A 16,758-nucleotide genomic window follows, 5' to 3' on the forward strand; every position below is an offset into this window, starting at 1 on the left:
GCTGCCTCCTGCACGCCCCCTACTGGGGACTGAGCCCACAACCTGGGCATGTGTCCTTGATGGAAATCGAACCCAGGACCCTTCAGTTCACAGGCAGATACTCTATCCACTGAAAATTTAGTAGTATTTTAACAAATGAAAAGGTCCAAGAGTCCTTCTGACAGCACACAAAGGCAAAAATGGAATGCAGGAAGCTTGTCTTATTAATGATAAGGAGAAATAACAGTGCTGATATTAATCTTATAGGGTCCAACCCAGTGGTTCATATCTCAAATCTCATGCTTCCACATGTGTTCTAGACTGTATCCAGCATGTCCTACTTCTGTGCCTCAGACAGTCCTGTAGGCTTGGTCCTCTCATCTCCCCCTTGTATTCATTAGCTAACACATTCACTGCAGTTAAAAAACTTGGCCAAGCTTACTGAGAGGACAGGTAGAGAAGCTGGACCTGCGTACCTAGGCCTGCCTGACTTTAGAACCTGTGTTCTCAAGCATTAAGCTATGCTCACCTGGCCCGTTTAGCATGGGCAACGAGATGCGGGCAATGCTATAATGCTATAGTCCTTGTGGTGCCATTCCCATGGCGATGCATACCACCATCATCCCTTGGTGATCCCCTCCCTTCTCCTGTCAGTCAGTGAATATGCATTTAGCCCATTCCTCTGTTGGTTCTGAGCTTCCTGAGTACATCATCTCATTTACCTCTGGTGCCAGCCCTGTAGGACAGGGGTTGTGATCTTGTTTCATATTGGATGAGCATGAGACCTAGACAATTAAGGGTCTTGCTAGGATCACATGCTGATGTGGCAGAACCAGGATTCTGGCCAAACCCATGCCAAAGCCCATTCTTTCCGTACAATCACCAATCTGTCTCAAGAACCACCCCCTCTCCCAAGTCCAAGTAGGTAGATTATAAATGTTCTCACTACACACACAAAAATGGTAATTATGTGAGGTGATGGGTGTGTTAACTAACACTATTGTGGTAATCATTTTTCAATATATGTGAACAGGTACACCCCCAAGATACTGAGGGTTTGGTTCCAGACCACCACAGCAAAGCAAATACCACAATAAAGTGAGTCGCACTGATTCTTTTGTTTTCTAGTGCATATAAAAGTTATGTTTACACTGTATTGTAGTCTATTAAGTATGCAATAGCATCATATCTAAAATAGGCAATGTACATTCCTTAATTAAGAATACTTTATTGCTGAAAAATATTTTATTGATGAAAACCATCATCTGAACCTTCAGCAAGTCATAATCTTTTTGCTGGTGGAAAGTCTTACTTTCAATTTGTAAAAAAAAAAATAATAATAATCTACAATGACTGTGAAGCGCACTAAAACGAAGTATACCTGTGTCTCGTATCATTACGTTGTACACTTTAAACTTACACAACATTATATATGTAAGTTATATCTCAAAAAACTAGTGGTGGAAAGAACCCATAGGAGTATGGTGAGTGCTACAATATTGCATTTTGTTACTGTCAGTGTGTCTGCCCACAGAGTGTGACGCACAGAATGAAGCCAGGACAGCGGCCTCTAGTGGCCAGGACAGGTGTTGGAGCCAGTCAGCTCTGAGCCTCTCTCCGCCCTCCCCGGGCCTCAGTGCACGTAGGGGAAGGTTCCCAAGGGACCCACTGAACGCTGCCACTTTAGGTGGCCCAAGGGGTGCTGTGAGGAGTCGTGCTTGAGATGTTAACCACTGTGTTTGTCCCAGTAGGATTAATATCACCACTATTATTTCTCATTATTATTCATTAAACAAGCTTCCTAATTCCAGTTTTGCCTGTTGGGCCCTGGAATGATTGGGGGGGCATCCTCTCTTAGTCCAGAAAACGGCACATTGCAGGTTGATCTTCCATGTAACTTACAATCTAATTAAGTATCTGAATTATGGAGACTGCTGGCCCTCCCTCCTCTGCTGGATGTCACAGCTGATGGCCTCACACAATAGTAAAAACGAATACCACTTCCTGTCCCAGTGGGCTTGACTCTAGGGAGCGTATTTAGCAACCCTCTCTGAGCTGTTCGGGCAGAGATCACATCCCCATTCTATAGATGAACAAGCTGATGCTCTGACATTGCATGGCTTGGCGAAAGCTACATGGCCGGGGACCACTCACTACATGGCATGTCTGAGGGCCAGCCTGTTAGTCCCTCAGCTCCTCTGTAACTGTCAGATGCTGTAGGTGTCCATGTTTGCGCACAGAGGGAAAGATGCAGCACCGGCCGGAGCCAGACCCAGCGCTCACTCCCAGCACTGCCACAGGCCAGTTCCAGCTGGCCCCACGGCACCTCTAGTCCCGTCTCCTCAGCTGTAACCCGGGAAGGATAGTAATAGTGCCTACTCCAGAGAGCTTCTGTGAGGATTCGGTGAGATGAGATTGGAAGAGCTTAGAAGGTGTGTAATGCCATCATTTACTATTACTATTAAAGTGGAAAAGGAGGGGAGCAGGGGTGAGCTAGTAACTAAGGAAAGTCAGTTTAAGTTTACCTCCTCCAAAGGCCCTGGTGTGCCCGCGCTGCTTGTGACTAAGCCCTGGGAAGGGCTCATGCCAGCATTGTCTGCACAAGTGCCCGCTGTTTCTTACCTGAGCCACTGTCCACCCTTCTCTCGGCCACCCCTTCTCGGAGCAGGAGGGGATGCTGAGAAGAGGCCTTGTTCCCTTGAGTCACGGGATGAAAATAAGGAGTTGGGATAGGTACTGTCCATCTGTAGCAGACTGCCTCTCTTTCTCCACCCTCAGGACCTATGGAGCAATGTTGATGTCCAGTCACAGAGCTAATTATTTCCCCCAGAAAGACTGACAGCAGAGAGTGGGCAGGTACAGACAGTGGGGTTCCCCACTTATGTAGTCTGGTCCTTCAGGTGCGGTCACAGTGATTCCTTATGTAGAAACCTCCCCTTTCAGCGTCCCCACTGGCTCGAGGCAGTCTTCAGCGGGGACACCTGTGACACCGCACCGCTTCTGGCAGGCCCACCCCAACCTTTGGGAGCATCCTTCTTATGGTTTTGTCTTCTGAAGCTTTTTGTTTTCCCGGTTTATTTTTGTAATTAGGGCAGGAAAACTACCATTATTGGGCAGGAGGGTTGGAAGGACTGGAATGAACTAAAATGAAGTGGGGGAAAAGGGGGTAGAGAGCTGCAGATCCGAGGGTTTCTGGTTTCACGTAGAGTGCAGTTCTAGGAAGACCACTAGATGGCAATCACACACTAGTGTTAGGACTGGCCCATGGTTACTTTCCACTTTGGGCTTTGGTAAAATCTCTCTAGGGACTAGCCAAAGCATCCTATCTGCCACCCCCATCCATCAATCCATCCATCCATCCATCCATCCATCCATCCATCCATCCATCCCTCATCCCTCTAACCTCTCTTGATCTTCTACGGATAGGTAGATGTGCCTCTCCCTCCCCTCTCCACCCCTCTTTCTCTCTCTTCTTCTCTTTAGTGACCTTAAAAACCTGCCAAAAACACCCTCAACACCTCCCACCTTTTTAACTGCAGTGCTGTATTTTTACTGTCCTCCTAAGCAAATGTTTATGTGGGAGCGCATCCATTTTTAGAGTACGTAACAGGGAACCTTGTTTCTCTCTCCAGTCATTCTGAGAATATGTTCAATAAAAGGGATGGGAAAGGAGTTATTTATAAAGGTAATAGATAACAGCAATGTTTAAAAATAGTTTCATTCAAAATGATGGGTTAGTAACTTGTAATGAAGTAAAAAAAAATCACTTAAGATGAGTGAGTTATTTTATCAAACAATTGTCCATTGTTAGAGAATTTTCCATAAGCCGAGATTCAAGAGCAGAACGTCTTGTTGCAGACTGCTGGGGGTGGGAGGGAGAAGGGGCAGCCGGCAATCACAGCTGACATCATCGTCTTTATTAGAGCGCAGGTTGTGGAAAAGCAAAACTCCTCTGATGTTTTAACGATCTGTCCTGATATTTCCAAGAAATTTTTAAAAAGAATTTCTATGTACCATCTAAAATGGTCTTTGCTTTCGCCTGGTTCATTTCTCTCTGCCGCGTGGACATCTTGGGGAGCTGTTTGAGCGTCCACGCAGACCTGCTTCGTCTGTGTGCGTTCTTAGCTGCGCTACGGTGCTCTGAGCCCCACTGCTAAGGTTAACCTGTGCGCTCAGAAGGACAACAGATGGAAATTCGGGTTTGCAGCCACTGCAGAAAAATAAAAACATGTTCCAAAGGGAAAAGGATCTTGTATTTCTGTGTTTGAACCTTTGATCTGCGTTCACATCTGAAGGGAAGGCTAGACCTTTTGGTGGAGACACATGGCTTTGCATCTGTGAAAACACAGCTGTATAGAGCAAAACAAAACCAGTGGAAAATACAATGGTTTTGCTGTGTCAGGCTAGCTGCTAATGCTCAACTTCTACACAAATATTGTCTTTCGATAGCTCTCACAAAATCCTTCTTGACTTTCCGCGTAATTGTTTAGGGGTGTTTTCTTCTTTTAAATTCGGATTTTGAGCTTTTTAGTGGTGAAGGCACATGGATCTCTTTCGTGTCTTTTCTTTTTAAAAGGCAGTCAAATAAATGGCTTGTAGTTACATCGTAATGACATTATCTGAATTCCAACCTAATTGGGAGTGATCGGGTGTGTGTGTGGGGGGGGTGGGGATCAAACCTTTTTTAAAAAAGGTACAGCTCTATCTTGATCCCTGATCCTGAAAATCTTCTATTTTTAAAGATTATATTGCCTGGGCTTTGTGCTGTGAGTTACTCTCTGAAAGGCCTCTCCAGCATTCTGGAAACTTAGCGGCTCTGTTTTGAGCAATTAGGATGCATTATGGAGTGAATTAGCAGCTCGGCTTTCCTTCATCTTTAAATAGTCGTCCTCAGCTACTTTCTTTATCAGCGTTTCCCTGGAACGTAAGCCAAGTCTGTTTCATTAGGAGGCCTTTGCCTTGAACCTCCATGTTTCCTCTCAGTCCCAGACACAGAGCTCAGGCCTGTGCGCCTGCCTCATCCTGCCTGGTGCCGTGGGTTTCCTACTATTGAATTGGCCACCTTTTCCGTCCCTCCCCTTTCCGTTGGAGCGCTGGCCCCTCGCGGCCCTCCCCACTCCCTGCCACAGGAGTGGGGTGCCCAGAGGCAATGGACAAAAGATGAGGCTGAGTTTGATGTGTGAGCAGGAAGCCGCCTGGTGCCCCCCTCTGTAGAGGTGTCCCTGGCATTTTTCTGGGAGGGGCCAAGTGAAGGGGAAGCCATTGTGCTGCCCCCCTCCCCACCCTCTCTGGCACCAACAGTTTCATCAGCGATTTGGAAGAGGGACCATGATTTTTTTTTAAGAGGGATCATTTTAGTTGTATCGATAATAATAACAACCTTTGTGTTAATCACGCAGCTGGGGAGAGCCTGAGCTTGATAACAAGTCCTTCCCTGCACCGAGAAAGTTTCCCCTTTGAAGTGCCGGGTCCCTCCTCACCCTTCCAGGAGGGGAGAGGGGAAAGAAAACAAGTGTGAAGATCTGAAGCTACTGAGGAATGCTGAATTGATGTCTTTCCTCGGCATCCCTGCCCCTCTCACGGTCCTCCCCTCCTTTCAACTCCCTGCCCTTTGAAACTGCAGGGCTGGGGTGGCCAGCCTTCCAGCCAGGCCCGCTGAAGCCACAGGCCATCTCCAGCAGGCCAGGCCGAGGGGCGGTGTAGGCAGGGAAGGAGAGGGAGAAGGAGCAGGAGGAAGGTGGCCGAGCATCGTGCAGGTCCTCTGCAGGCTTATAGCTGAAGGCTTTATCCATCGCGATGACAGAAAAACCAACAGACAAAACCCCCCAAAACAAACAAAAAGCCCTCCCCCAACCCCAAACCCTCCTTCCCAGCTGCATTTTGTCCCCGGGACTGATGGTGTCACTAGAGCCTCTGTTTTTGCACTTCTAGAAGCTACTTGTCGAGCCTATTAATTTTTCAGGCCGAGCAGCTCATGCCTGCTTTTCACGAGGCTGCTTCCCTATTTAGTATTCAAAGGTAAAGAATCCCACCTTCTCCTCACTCTTTGCATAATTAAAGAAGGTTGTCCCTTCTCCCCCAGTGGCAAAGAACTAGTCACGTATTTTTTTTTAAAGTAAAAGTCTAATTTTTTATATAACATCTGTTCTCATGCTCTTTTCTAAATATACCAATATTTACTTTTTGCTGGTACTTAGTTGTATGCCATTCACCCTGCATTTTAATTTCCAACAGATGGGCTTAAAAACAGTGTTTCTCCCCCCACCACACACACACACCCATACACACCCCCTGCAGCTCATTCCGTTAAGTTTCAATATGCATATGTAACAAACCTCTCCAATCGTTGACTAGTTTTATTTTACACTAGAGCATTCTCAAGTTCACACATGTGGACTTTCACTCTTTCCCTCTGCTGAGTTTCATAACAAATTGTGACCCTCGCAACCACTTCAGGGCCTTTTGTGTTCTTATCTGTGCATTTCAATACTTTCTGGGGAAGTGCCTTTGGTTTCACTACGTATGCAAAGAGCCCGGCTGGAATTTTAACACCCCCCTCTCCATTTGTTGGTGGAGTCCTGTTTTCTATTGTCTGTCTGGTTGTTGATGTTGGCAAAAGTCATTTGTTTAAGGATGCCTGCCTGGGATACTGTGCCTCATTCTTTATTGGAACGAAATCCGAAAATATCCTGAAGTGTTTTAAAAATTAATGCATGCTGTTGAAACTGTTACATATGTGCATAGTTTTATTTTCCCATCATAAGGTGGATAATATTTTAAAGGTATTAGGTAATAATAGTCACCAGAAGCCAATTAAAACCTCCAGGAATACACACACACACACACACACACACACACACACACACACACACACACACACAGTTTGACGGTGTAAATAATTGATATCTGGAAATGAAGCCGCCGCTCTATGCAGGGCTCTGCTGTATGTGGCTGGCAACGTCGGCCATCCCTGTACTTCCACAAACCAGGGACGATTCCCGGGCATTATGTCGCCTGGTTTTCAAACTTGATAATAAGGCCACATGCAAACAGATTAACACACACACACACACACACACACACACACATCTCCTTTGTCTGTAGATAAGAGAAATAGTTGACATTATTTTCAGGTGTTTGAATTCTTAGAGAAAAGGAACAAATACCCAGCCTCCTCATGAGGTAGGTGTGAGCAGAATAAATTGAGGCACTGTCCTGACCCATCCAGCTTTTTAAAAATGATGTGATTAAAAGAGGACATCTGAGAACAAATTTATGAAGTTGTTATGGCAACTGAAACACTTGGATTGAAATGTGTGTATCTGAAACATGAAAGGTTGTAGGGAGCCGAGAAATAAGCGCGGCATTGTATTTGGGAGAGGCGATTGAACAGTGGTTGCCAAATATTATTCCTCTGTCGGTCATCATTCAGGGTTACTACCTTGATTTCCACTTTTTAAAACGTGTGGTGATTGATGCTTCCCCAGACTGCGTCGCCCGAAGTCGCCGGGCCTTGTACCAGCGTTTGCTCATTGGTCGTTTGACCTGTTGAGAATACACTCCCTGTCGTATTGTGTTCAACGTGGAGATTGCATTTAGAGTTGTCTCAGCATTTGTCCATTACTTTACACTTCTGTGTTCTCATAATTATGTCCGTGTTTGTGAATAATCTCTGTGGTTTTTTCATTCACTATCATCCCCAACCCAAGCCCACCAACACACAGCTGCACTCAAACGAGTCAAAATATTTAAATATTCCCTAGACTTCTCCACTCTCTTTTAAAAGCTGTTTAGCCCGTCAACGTAACTTGTTCTTCTCTTAATTTCTCATGCTTTTTTATTTTCTTCTCCAGAACCGGCAAGGATTTTAAAAATTAACACCTACAAATTTGTATTACAGTGTTTTGGGAAATCAGAACTTTAAGCCACATCTAGAATGCTTCAGATTTTTCAGGCATTAGATTTCAGATCTATACAGTGTCCAGAAAATTGTTTTTAAACAGCTTCCTTGCAATATATTTGGATTATTTTCTTTAAATAAAAAGATAGTTAAATGTCAATTATAATAATTTTAGCAGACTTTCCCCACAAGAAATATGTTATTTTAATTGAAAAAAAGTTTGGCACTGAAAAATACATTTACATTGAAAAACACAAATGAAATTTCTTCGTTATAAACATTGATGGTTAAGCATTGATTACTAGTTATTTGGTCTCCTTGATTTTTGACATAATACTTTTTACTTTGGTTAATCTTAATTCCTAAAATTAGGCTAATTGAAGCAAAAGAGGAAAAAGTAAAATAATTTTTAAAAAAGTTATTTCCCTTAAGTCATGAAGTGGAACTTTTTACTATTACTGAAATTACTCAACAATTTTCAGTTGGATAAAAACTGCCCTTATATAATTGGAGTGTTTTCCTAATCTTTAAAGGCTGAGATCAAAACATTTTTCTATTCTATTACAAAATTAACTGCTGTTAATCTGTCAGACTAATTGTTCATTTTAAATATTTGATTAAACCTGTGCATTTGTGTATTAAAATCCTTTTTTGCATATGCACATGAAAGTGATTCTGTTTTGACATACTTCCTTGTTTGAAAATCCATGGATCAAAAATGGTATCAAAATGAAAAAATGTTTCAAGAGAATTAAACAAGAATTTAGAGTCTGCACATATTTTACAGTAATAAATTTCTTTTTTCTTTCTTTAGTCTCTATTTTAAGTGTTTTTGTTTTTTTTAAGTATGATTTTGATGCTTCCAAAGTGGATACTATTTTATTTCAGGTGGGTCGTTTAATAGTTTGTTGATGTTTTCAAGGTCTCTAAACAAAGTCTGATGTGTTAACAGTCTTATTAACGATGTTAAAATAGAATTAACAGCTTGTGGATGCCTCCAGAGCACAATAGCCTGTCAACCTCTCCTGCCCCCTTATAAATTGTACCCCTGCTGTCTTCCCTTTGTTTCATGCCCAATCAGCAAACTAAACTTTTGTGGAGGGAGAAGGCAGTTCAAGTGTTTCTGCGGCAGCTGAAGGGAGGAGCTAATGTGGAATTTACTGGGAGACCAATCAGTGCTGGAGGGAAGAATGGCCCCAAATTGGGAAGAAGGACTGTGTTGACCTGCGTGGCTTGCTGACCTTTCCTTGCTATTCTGTTGCTATAAAGAGGTTTACTCTGGTTGCCCCGCATTTTATGATGCTTTTATTAAAGCCAAAGAAGTTTTAGAAGTTTGGGATTATTCAAGATCCATCTCAGCACAGATTTAATTGTGCTTGGTGATCTTTAGTCATTTGACTAGATGTTAGCACTCACAATCATTTTTTAAAAATTTGACACAGCAAGTAATAGCGGTGTGTTTTTTAAAAAGTGGAATACAATTTCATCAATTATCTTGAGCCAAAATTGATTCTAAATCTTTTGTAGTGTCTCTTCCCTGTAGCTACTGTCATGGAGAGAGAATAAGATAACCTACTGATGTTAGACGACTGGTCTTATTTTGTTGAATTTATGCTTTGAAAAAATAGATTTATATCTTCTAAGTCTTTAAAATATTGCCTTTGTTAGGCAATGGTTATAGTGAGTTGAAAATAAAGATTATTAGGAAGTCTATTTTTTATTGGTTTTGCTAATTTGACAAATTGTCTTATTTAAAACTACAGATTTATGGGCTCACCTGACAAATCAGTTAAACTGTCTTATTCTTTGCCACCATCTGATTTAATAACTTATAAAGTATATCACATTTATAAAGTATTTCCCAATTCTTATTGAGTGTTACTCCAGTTTGGGTAAGAGATGAGACATTATTGAGACTTAAGTAGTTTTAGATTGCACAAGCACTTTCCTTGTCATTTATTGGCATTGTTTTCTCTTGTAATGTGTTTTTTTGGTTTATATTTACTTTTCAACAGGCCACTGTTCAGTGGCTCAAAATAGAGCCCTGAGATGCGAGATGGTCACAGTCAATATATAGAAAAGCATCTCACCTTGGACGCAGGATACTGAACATTTTCTTTAAACTGAGTACAAGTGAAATTACTCAAATGCATCCAGACACAGGGAATGAGATACAGTTAAATGAACTGTGGTTACAAAATATTACTATTTTGTCAAGGGATATGCTAGAACGAAGACAGGGCAGTGCCAGCTTATCACCTGTCGTAGTTCGTGTTGTGCTAGCCCCAAAGGGGATAGTTTCTTATACTTGATAAACCCTACAGATGTGCATCTATTGATTGAGCAGTGTATGAAACTGGAGCACACAGGGCCTGGTCTGATGTTAGCCACATGCACCAGTGTAAACAATAACATGTTCAGGCTGGATTTTTGAATGTGTGCTGCTTAATTTGGGTCATTTTACCTGGCCGAGGAAGAATATCTCTGCAGTTTTCCCAGGACTGTAACTGCTGGTCATTTTTACCCAAAGCCGTTGTTGCTGCCCACCCTTGTCCCATGGGCAGCAAAATCACCTCGCTACCCAGTATAGCTGACATCATTTTTGCATGCTTGCTCAATGAGCACTCCAGGCCTGGGTGTTGGGGATATGCATGGGGGTGTGGGCACCACCCTATCATGGAGACCAAACATCAGTACGGTGGCCGCCTGATGGAAGTGTCCGGTGTATGGCTACATAACTAGGGTATGCCAAGAAAGCCAAAGGGATTAACAACAAACAAAGAAAGCTTGTCACCTTTGTGCAGAAGCCAGCTGGCATCTCCCAGGGACAACCTGAGCTGCTCCATTGTCACCTAAGCTGGGTTCCTATGGATCCTGTTTGCTTCTGTTATTCCAGGAGCATCTGCAGGCTTGGCCATCGTAGGGGAGGGGGAAGAATAACCTGGGGGCCCAAAGCTGTGACCCACTTCTTTGTTGATGATGCAGGGAGGGATAAGACTGCAAAATTAATGAAATTTTAATAATCTGTACAATTTTTCTCCTTAAAGACTTTGTGAATACCATTTATTCTCCAAGAGTTCTCTCTTTCTCACTCTATGATTGATTTTATACACTTGAAGGATAAAGAGAAAGAGTCAGTGGTCCCAGCATTTGCCTTAGTCGGTGACCTAAGTGGATTATGACACTTGACCACTGACATTTACCAAGATAATCAGGGTCAGAGACACAGAGCTGATCCGGCTCTGTGGCCAGTCCCCTCCGACAAGTTTTCCTGTGCTCTCAGAATTCCGAATTGGTCACAGCAACATTTAGGAAAGTCAAGGATTAAAATAAAGTTTCTGACAATGTAAATGTTTACTTCTGCATTTCAAGATTTGTGAAGTGTAGAAATAATCTTTCTTTGAAACTTTTTAATATCCTGAAGTGGATACTTTAAAGAGAATTGTGAAATGCTGCCTTAGAAAGGATCCATATAAATGTGCTTCTTTATTTAATCATAGGAGAGATTTGGAGAAAGGATGTTTTATTTTCAGTAGTGTTTTTCCCCCCATAAGAATATGAAATTATTGTTATAATAATTACTAATGAGACCTTATATTTGCACAGCAATTTATAATTTTAATGTACTTTTACAACCATTATTAAATATAATCCTTAAAAGAGTTCTTTAGGACAATATTATTATCCTGGTTTTATGGATGAAAAAACAATAAATGCCACATGGTGCCAGCTTGTATTTCCAGAGAATCCTTTATTTTAGGAAATATATTTGATGTGAAAATGTCTGGAAAACACAAATCTAAGACTGAAGTTATTTTGATTCTTCATATAGCTATAAAAGATGACCAAAAACAGAAATGAAACTGTGATAATACTCAATCCCCCTTATAATGCACAATTGCATGAATTTTGGCTTTTTGGTTGCTATGTTTTCCTGTGTTTCATGTGTAAAATACCATAATATGCTACATAATTACAGCATAGTAAAATAAAAAATTTCCCTCGTATTTTTAAACATATAAATTATAATCACAAGATCATAGCACAAGAATGTTTTCCAATGAAAGGATAGTCTGGTTTGTAGTTTAAAATATGATTATTTTTCTTATGAAATGGCAGAATGGACAAAATATATTACTCTTAAAAATGATATTTTTTCTTCTGCTTGTTAAAGGCTAGGTAGCCAGAGTATTTGTTTTGGAGCAACTTACCGCTACGGTTCAGAAACAGAACTATATTGAGTGCAGAGCAATGTGATTAGTGTTTCTAAGAATTATTATAGCACAGCAAGACAGGAAAGCAGTCCAAGTGCTAAAGGTTAGAAACAATTTATAAAAACTAGGAAAAAGATTTACTTGTTAAAAAAAATACATGTTTCTTAAGGATAATTAAAATTGTCTAATAAATATTTTGGACTACACTTAATTATAATACTTCCATATTATTTTCATAAAAAATCTTGGTTTTGGTTGAGGGGAATAGAGGAGGAAGAACTGAAGTGAGAAAAAGGACAAAAAATGTTTACTATTTTACAAGTTCAAAATCTTACCAATATAGTTTTCAGTGAAAAAATGATTATTAAAGTAAACTTTCATATGATAACCCTTAGAAAAGTCTCCACATATGGTCCCAAAGATTTTTTAAAAAAATAAATAGAACTCTGGGGCAGTAATCATTTTATGAAAAAAAGTCTATTTAGAATTTCACCAGGGCTGCTCTTAGATTCAAATCAAGCTTCATTTTCATCTTTAATTGTGATGATCAAGCATACATTTTACATCCTAGAATTTTAGAGGAGGATAAAACTATTATTATTATATGTCCGGGGTTTTCTTTAAACAACTCTAACATCAAAATGGCCAAACTGTTGGACTGCTTCGTGTTAGATAAAACAGATGGGATTCCCAGATCGTGCACCGTTCAGCCGTTTGATGGAATTCGCGCCACCCTGACCAGCGAGCCCAGATGGTGCTTAAATCTGTCACTCTTTAACGACCCTACTGTTTTTTAAAAAATATTTTTATATTTGAGCCCATTCAGTTAATCTGAGAGATTAATCATTTCCAAGGTATGTCTGGGGAGGGATTTACTGTGGGTTTCCTTTGGAGGAGCTGAGGATGAGAAGAATGAAGAGCCCCTCCTAAATACAGGTCTACCTGCTAGAGGGAACGTGGGGCTTTGGAACATTTTCTAGGCAGCACGGCAGAGAGGCCGCATGGAGAGTAGTAGCGATGGGGGTTAAGGGAAGAGAGGATGGACATTTGGGATGGGTCGTGGGTGGGTAGAGGTGAATAGATTTCTCCCAGAGAAACTATGGCATTGCCAACCTTAACCCCCAGCACGGGGGCTGAGTGCTGATCCACCACACCAGGCGGCTGTGAGCAGTCTGACCCTCCCCACATCGGGATGACTCCGGTGGGTGTGCCAACTGGAGCAGACCCCAGAGATTGAATCCAACATGATAAGACTCTGAGATGGTTCTAGAAAGAATCTGTCCTGCATCAGAACTTTCACACATCTCACAGGGTTTTTCCCTGAAGGTGTTTTTTCTTCTTCTTCTTCTTTCTTAAATTATTAGTTTGAGTCAGTCTACTGAAATGCTTCAGTGATTTGGGGCATGAGATGCTGGCCAGCTCCTCCTTCCAAAATCTCTAACCTTGGATACATTTTCAGAATGTCTGTTTTGGAATTGCTTTCTATTCCTGCTGGGACAGGAAAGGAAAGAATGAATGGTTTTTCATTATGCAGATTTTTTTGGATTATTTTTTTTTTTTTGCCTTTGAATCAGATGAAGCAGATGTCAAAATATGGTGCAAAATTTATACCATTAATTCGAAAATTTCCACTGACCCAAAAAGCCACCAGGGACAGGCAAATCCACCTACATTAACAAAATTTAAAATGCCTTGCTGACTTTGAGGATGTTCTTTGGTATTTGGACTGCTCAGGGGTAGTTTTCCTATTTTTCAGTGATGCTGCCCATACTTGAGGGTCCGTGGAAGGCTCGCTGATGCATCTCACCCTTCTGTGTGGCTGAGCACACGGGGTTGTCGTCACAAGGCCCCACCTCAGTGCCTGCACACTACAGGCATGTGAGAATTCTGCTTCAGAGGGTTTCCAACCTAAAGTAAAAGACCTTCATGTAGACTCTGAAGTGAGGAGAGAAGCAAGTTGTGTTGGGAGGTTCTTTTGGAGGCTAGAGAGTTATGGGACCCGGGTCTGTCAGAAGTCACTGCTCTACCAGAATGTGGTGGGAGCCGACACTCGTCAATAACCCCCCATGTGTAACCATCCCTAGGGATAAAGCTAGGCAAATTCTGAACAGAGTGGAATAATGGTGAAAACATAATATATTTTCATTGTAACTCTACTGTAAACATGTAACTCTCACTGTTTCTCTCCCCCCCCCCCCCCTCCCAGACCCTGTTCTCTCTTTTACACATAGAGCCAGATTATGGAAAGGATTGCAGTGTAATCCTGATTAAAGGACATTGCTTTTTACAGACATTAAACTGGCACTGGAAGAGTGGAGAAGCCACCTTGCAACTAATTCTGTAACAGGTTCAGGGTTTGCTAGTAATCAGTAAGACACAATTTTCTGTGTATGCATGTTGTGTCTTGGCCTAAATTTCCTAAGTAGTCTTGGAAAGACTACTTTACATAGTAAAGCTGAACATTTTAGTAGGAGCAACTAATGTTCACATTAAAAATTATTTTTATGAAGTCATATAATATAATTGGCATTATGTAAGAAACTAATTTCTTACCTTTCTGATGAGAGTAGTTATTTCTAATAGTAAAATTAAACATTCTCTCTTAAATTTTACCAATTAACTCACTCCATGCTCACCTGATTGTCTCTCAAGACTAAAATCTTCCTGATATTCCTGTTGGCAAAAATAGTCTGTTTTTGAATAAAAGGTACATGCATGGCCGCCAGAGAAACAAGGCCTGTCCACCATTTCCCATTAATGCTTGGCAAATAAGTATGAAAAGATGAAAAGCAAAAAATAAAACTTCATTGTTCATCAACTGTTGGTTGTTTGGACTAGATAAATGTGTTTTGGTGGATAGATGAAAGAGGAGCACTAACACCGTCTATTGCCTGTATCTGAACTGCCTTGCTGGGCATGTTGCTGTCCCCGCAACCCTAGCAGGGCCTTGGGCTTCTGGCTTCCGGAGCTGAGGGTTTTCCTGGCCAGGTTCAAGGTGCTGGGCCCAATCCAGGAGGTAGGATTAAGGGATAAAGCCAGAGCCAAACCCAAAGGCCATGGTACAGTCGGTGGAATCAAGATACTAATCTAGATGAAGAATTGGACAGACCAGAGCCAAGTTCAAAGCAACCAAGGAGCTGGACAAGCTGTTTCATGGCAGAAGGCAGGAGATAGAGCCCCAAGACCGGTCCTCAGCTGTCAGGCAGAACCCCCAAAGCTTTTATAGGGTCTGAGCTTTGAAAGGGGAGTGAGGCATTAAGGATCCTAAGATACTTGATGAACATGTGGGTTGTCCTCTTTTCTTTTGAGAGCCTTCTCTAGCCATTTGCAAAAATTCCACAGGATCCTTTTAGAGTCACGGTGAAAGTCAGAAGCCTTAAAAATGTTCGGTATCCCCAGGAACCCCAGTTTTCCAAATAAGAAATGTAAAGTTGGGTGGGGATTTCAAATTATTGTTTCATTTTCTTCACCTCCAAAGGATTTACCAGTTCACTGAGAACCTGCCTTCAATTGCATGGATATTATAAAGTTTCTTTTCATTCCCCATAAAGATCCCTATTTTTAGCTTTTAAGAGCTGTTACAATTGCGATAGGAATGAAATTCTACACACCACACAGTGCACATCTCAGGATTAGAGATAGAGTTCCTGCAACTGCAAGACAAATTTGGTGTTTGTCATTCTGTTAGTTTTCCTTATAGGCAAATTTTCTCATTCTGTTATTTAATTTTTGTGAAAGGTCTGTTAGAAATTTCCATGTCTATAAATGATGCTTAAAAAGATCTCACTATCCTTGCCCTAGCTGGTTTGGCTCAGTGGATAGAGCATCAGCCTGCGGACTGAAGGGTCCCGGGTTTGATTCCGGCCAAGGACACATGCCCGGGTTTTGGGCTTGATCCCCAGTATGGGGTGTGCAGGAGGCAGCCGATCAATGATTCCCTCTTATCATTGATGTTTCCATCTCTCTCTTCCTCTCCCTTCCTCTTTGAAATCAATAAAAATATATTAAATTTAAAAAAAGATCTCACTATCCAAATTATTTTATGTGGGATTTACCAAGGTAGTCTATCATTTCCTGAATCATAACTTGTTTGCAATTTCTAGACACGTGCTCTATAAACAGGCACCTGTGAACCCAATCCTTAATAGGACGCTACCTGCACCTTCTTTCAACTGTTCATATTAAACACAAGGGTGTTTGAACATTTCACGTATGTGAAAATATCCTCTATTACTGACTTTCTGGAATTGTATGGTTTATTCATGTTTTGTTTTGTTTTTGGCCGAAACAGCAGCAACAACAAAAAACAAATTTTGTTCATTGCAAAATTAACACACTCTCATCTAGACTTGATCCCTGTCTAGCATGCAGCCTTACAGTCCACCCATTCCCTCACTGGGGAAGTCTCAATACTCCCAATGCTTTTCACCTTGTTCTTGTTTCAGCATTCTTGGAAGAATGGATTGAGGGGTCTGTTCTTTAAACAGCAAGCTAGAGAATCAGATCACGTCAGTTCTCTGCTTATGGTCTTTCCTGTTGAACTTAGAATGAAATGCACAGTCTTCACCATGGCCTGCAAGGCCCTGCATTTCCGGCCCCTGCCGGCCTCTCCACCTTCATCTTACACCACCTCTCCCTCGCTCACTTGTTTTAAGCCACATTGTT

The 16,758-nt window shown here is 41.6% G+C and overlaps 1 protein-coding gene across 6 annotated transcripts in view; it reads left to right on the plus strand.

Moving 5' to 3' along the window:
• CLYBL (citramalyl-CoA lyase) overlaps positions 1-16,758 on the plus strand; it is a 219,263-nt gene that overhangs the window by 37,209 nt on the left and 165,296 nt on the right. For 4 of the 6 annotated variants that reach the window (XM_054719907.1, XM_054719906.1, XM_054719905.1 and 1 more), the window contains exon 2: positions 1,013-1,077. The exons of the other annotated variants lie outside the window; for them this stretch is intronic. In XM_054719907.1, the coding sequence (XP_054575882.1) occupies positions 1,013-1,077 (65 nt within the window). The remainder of the gene's footprint in view (positions 1-1,012; positions 1,078-16,758) is intronic. 6 annotated transcript variants of the gene reach the window in all.

This window comes from Eptesicus fuscus, chromosome 8 (genome assembly GCF_027574615.1).
Source record: "Eptesicus fuscus isolate TK198812 chromosome 8, DD_ASM_mEF_20220401, whole genome shotgun sequence".
In the NCBI taxonomy this organism is placed as follows: Eukaryota; Metazoa; Chordata; class Mammalia; order Chiroptera; family Vespertilionidae; genus Eptesicus; species Eptesicus fuscus.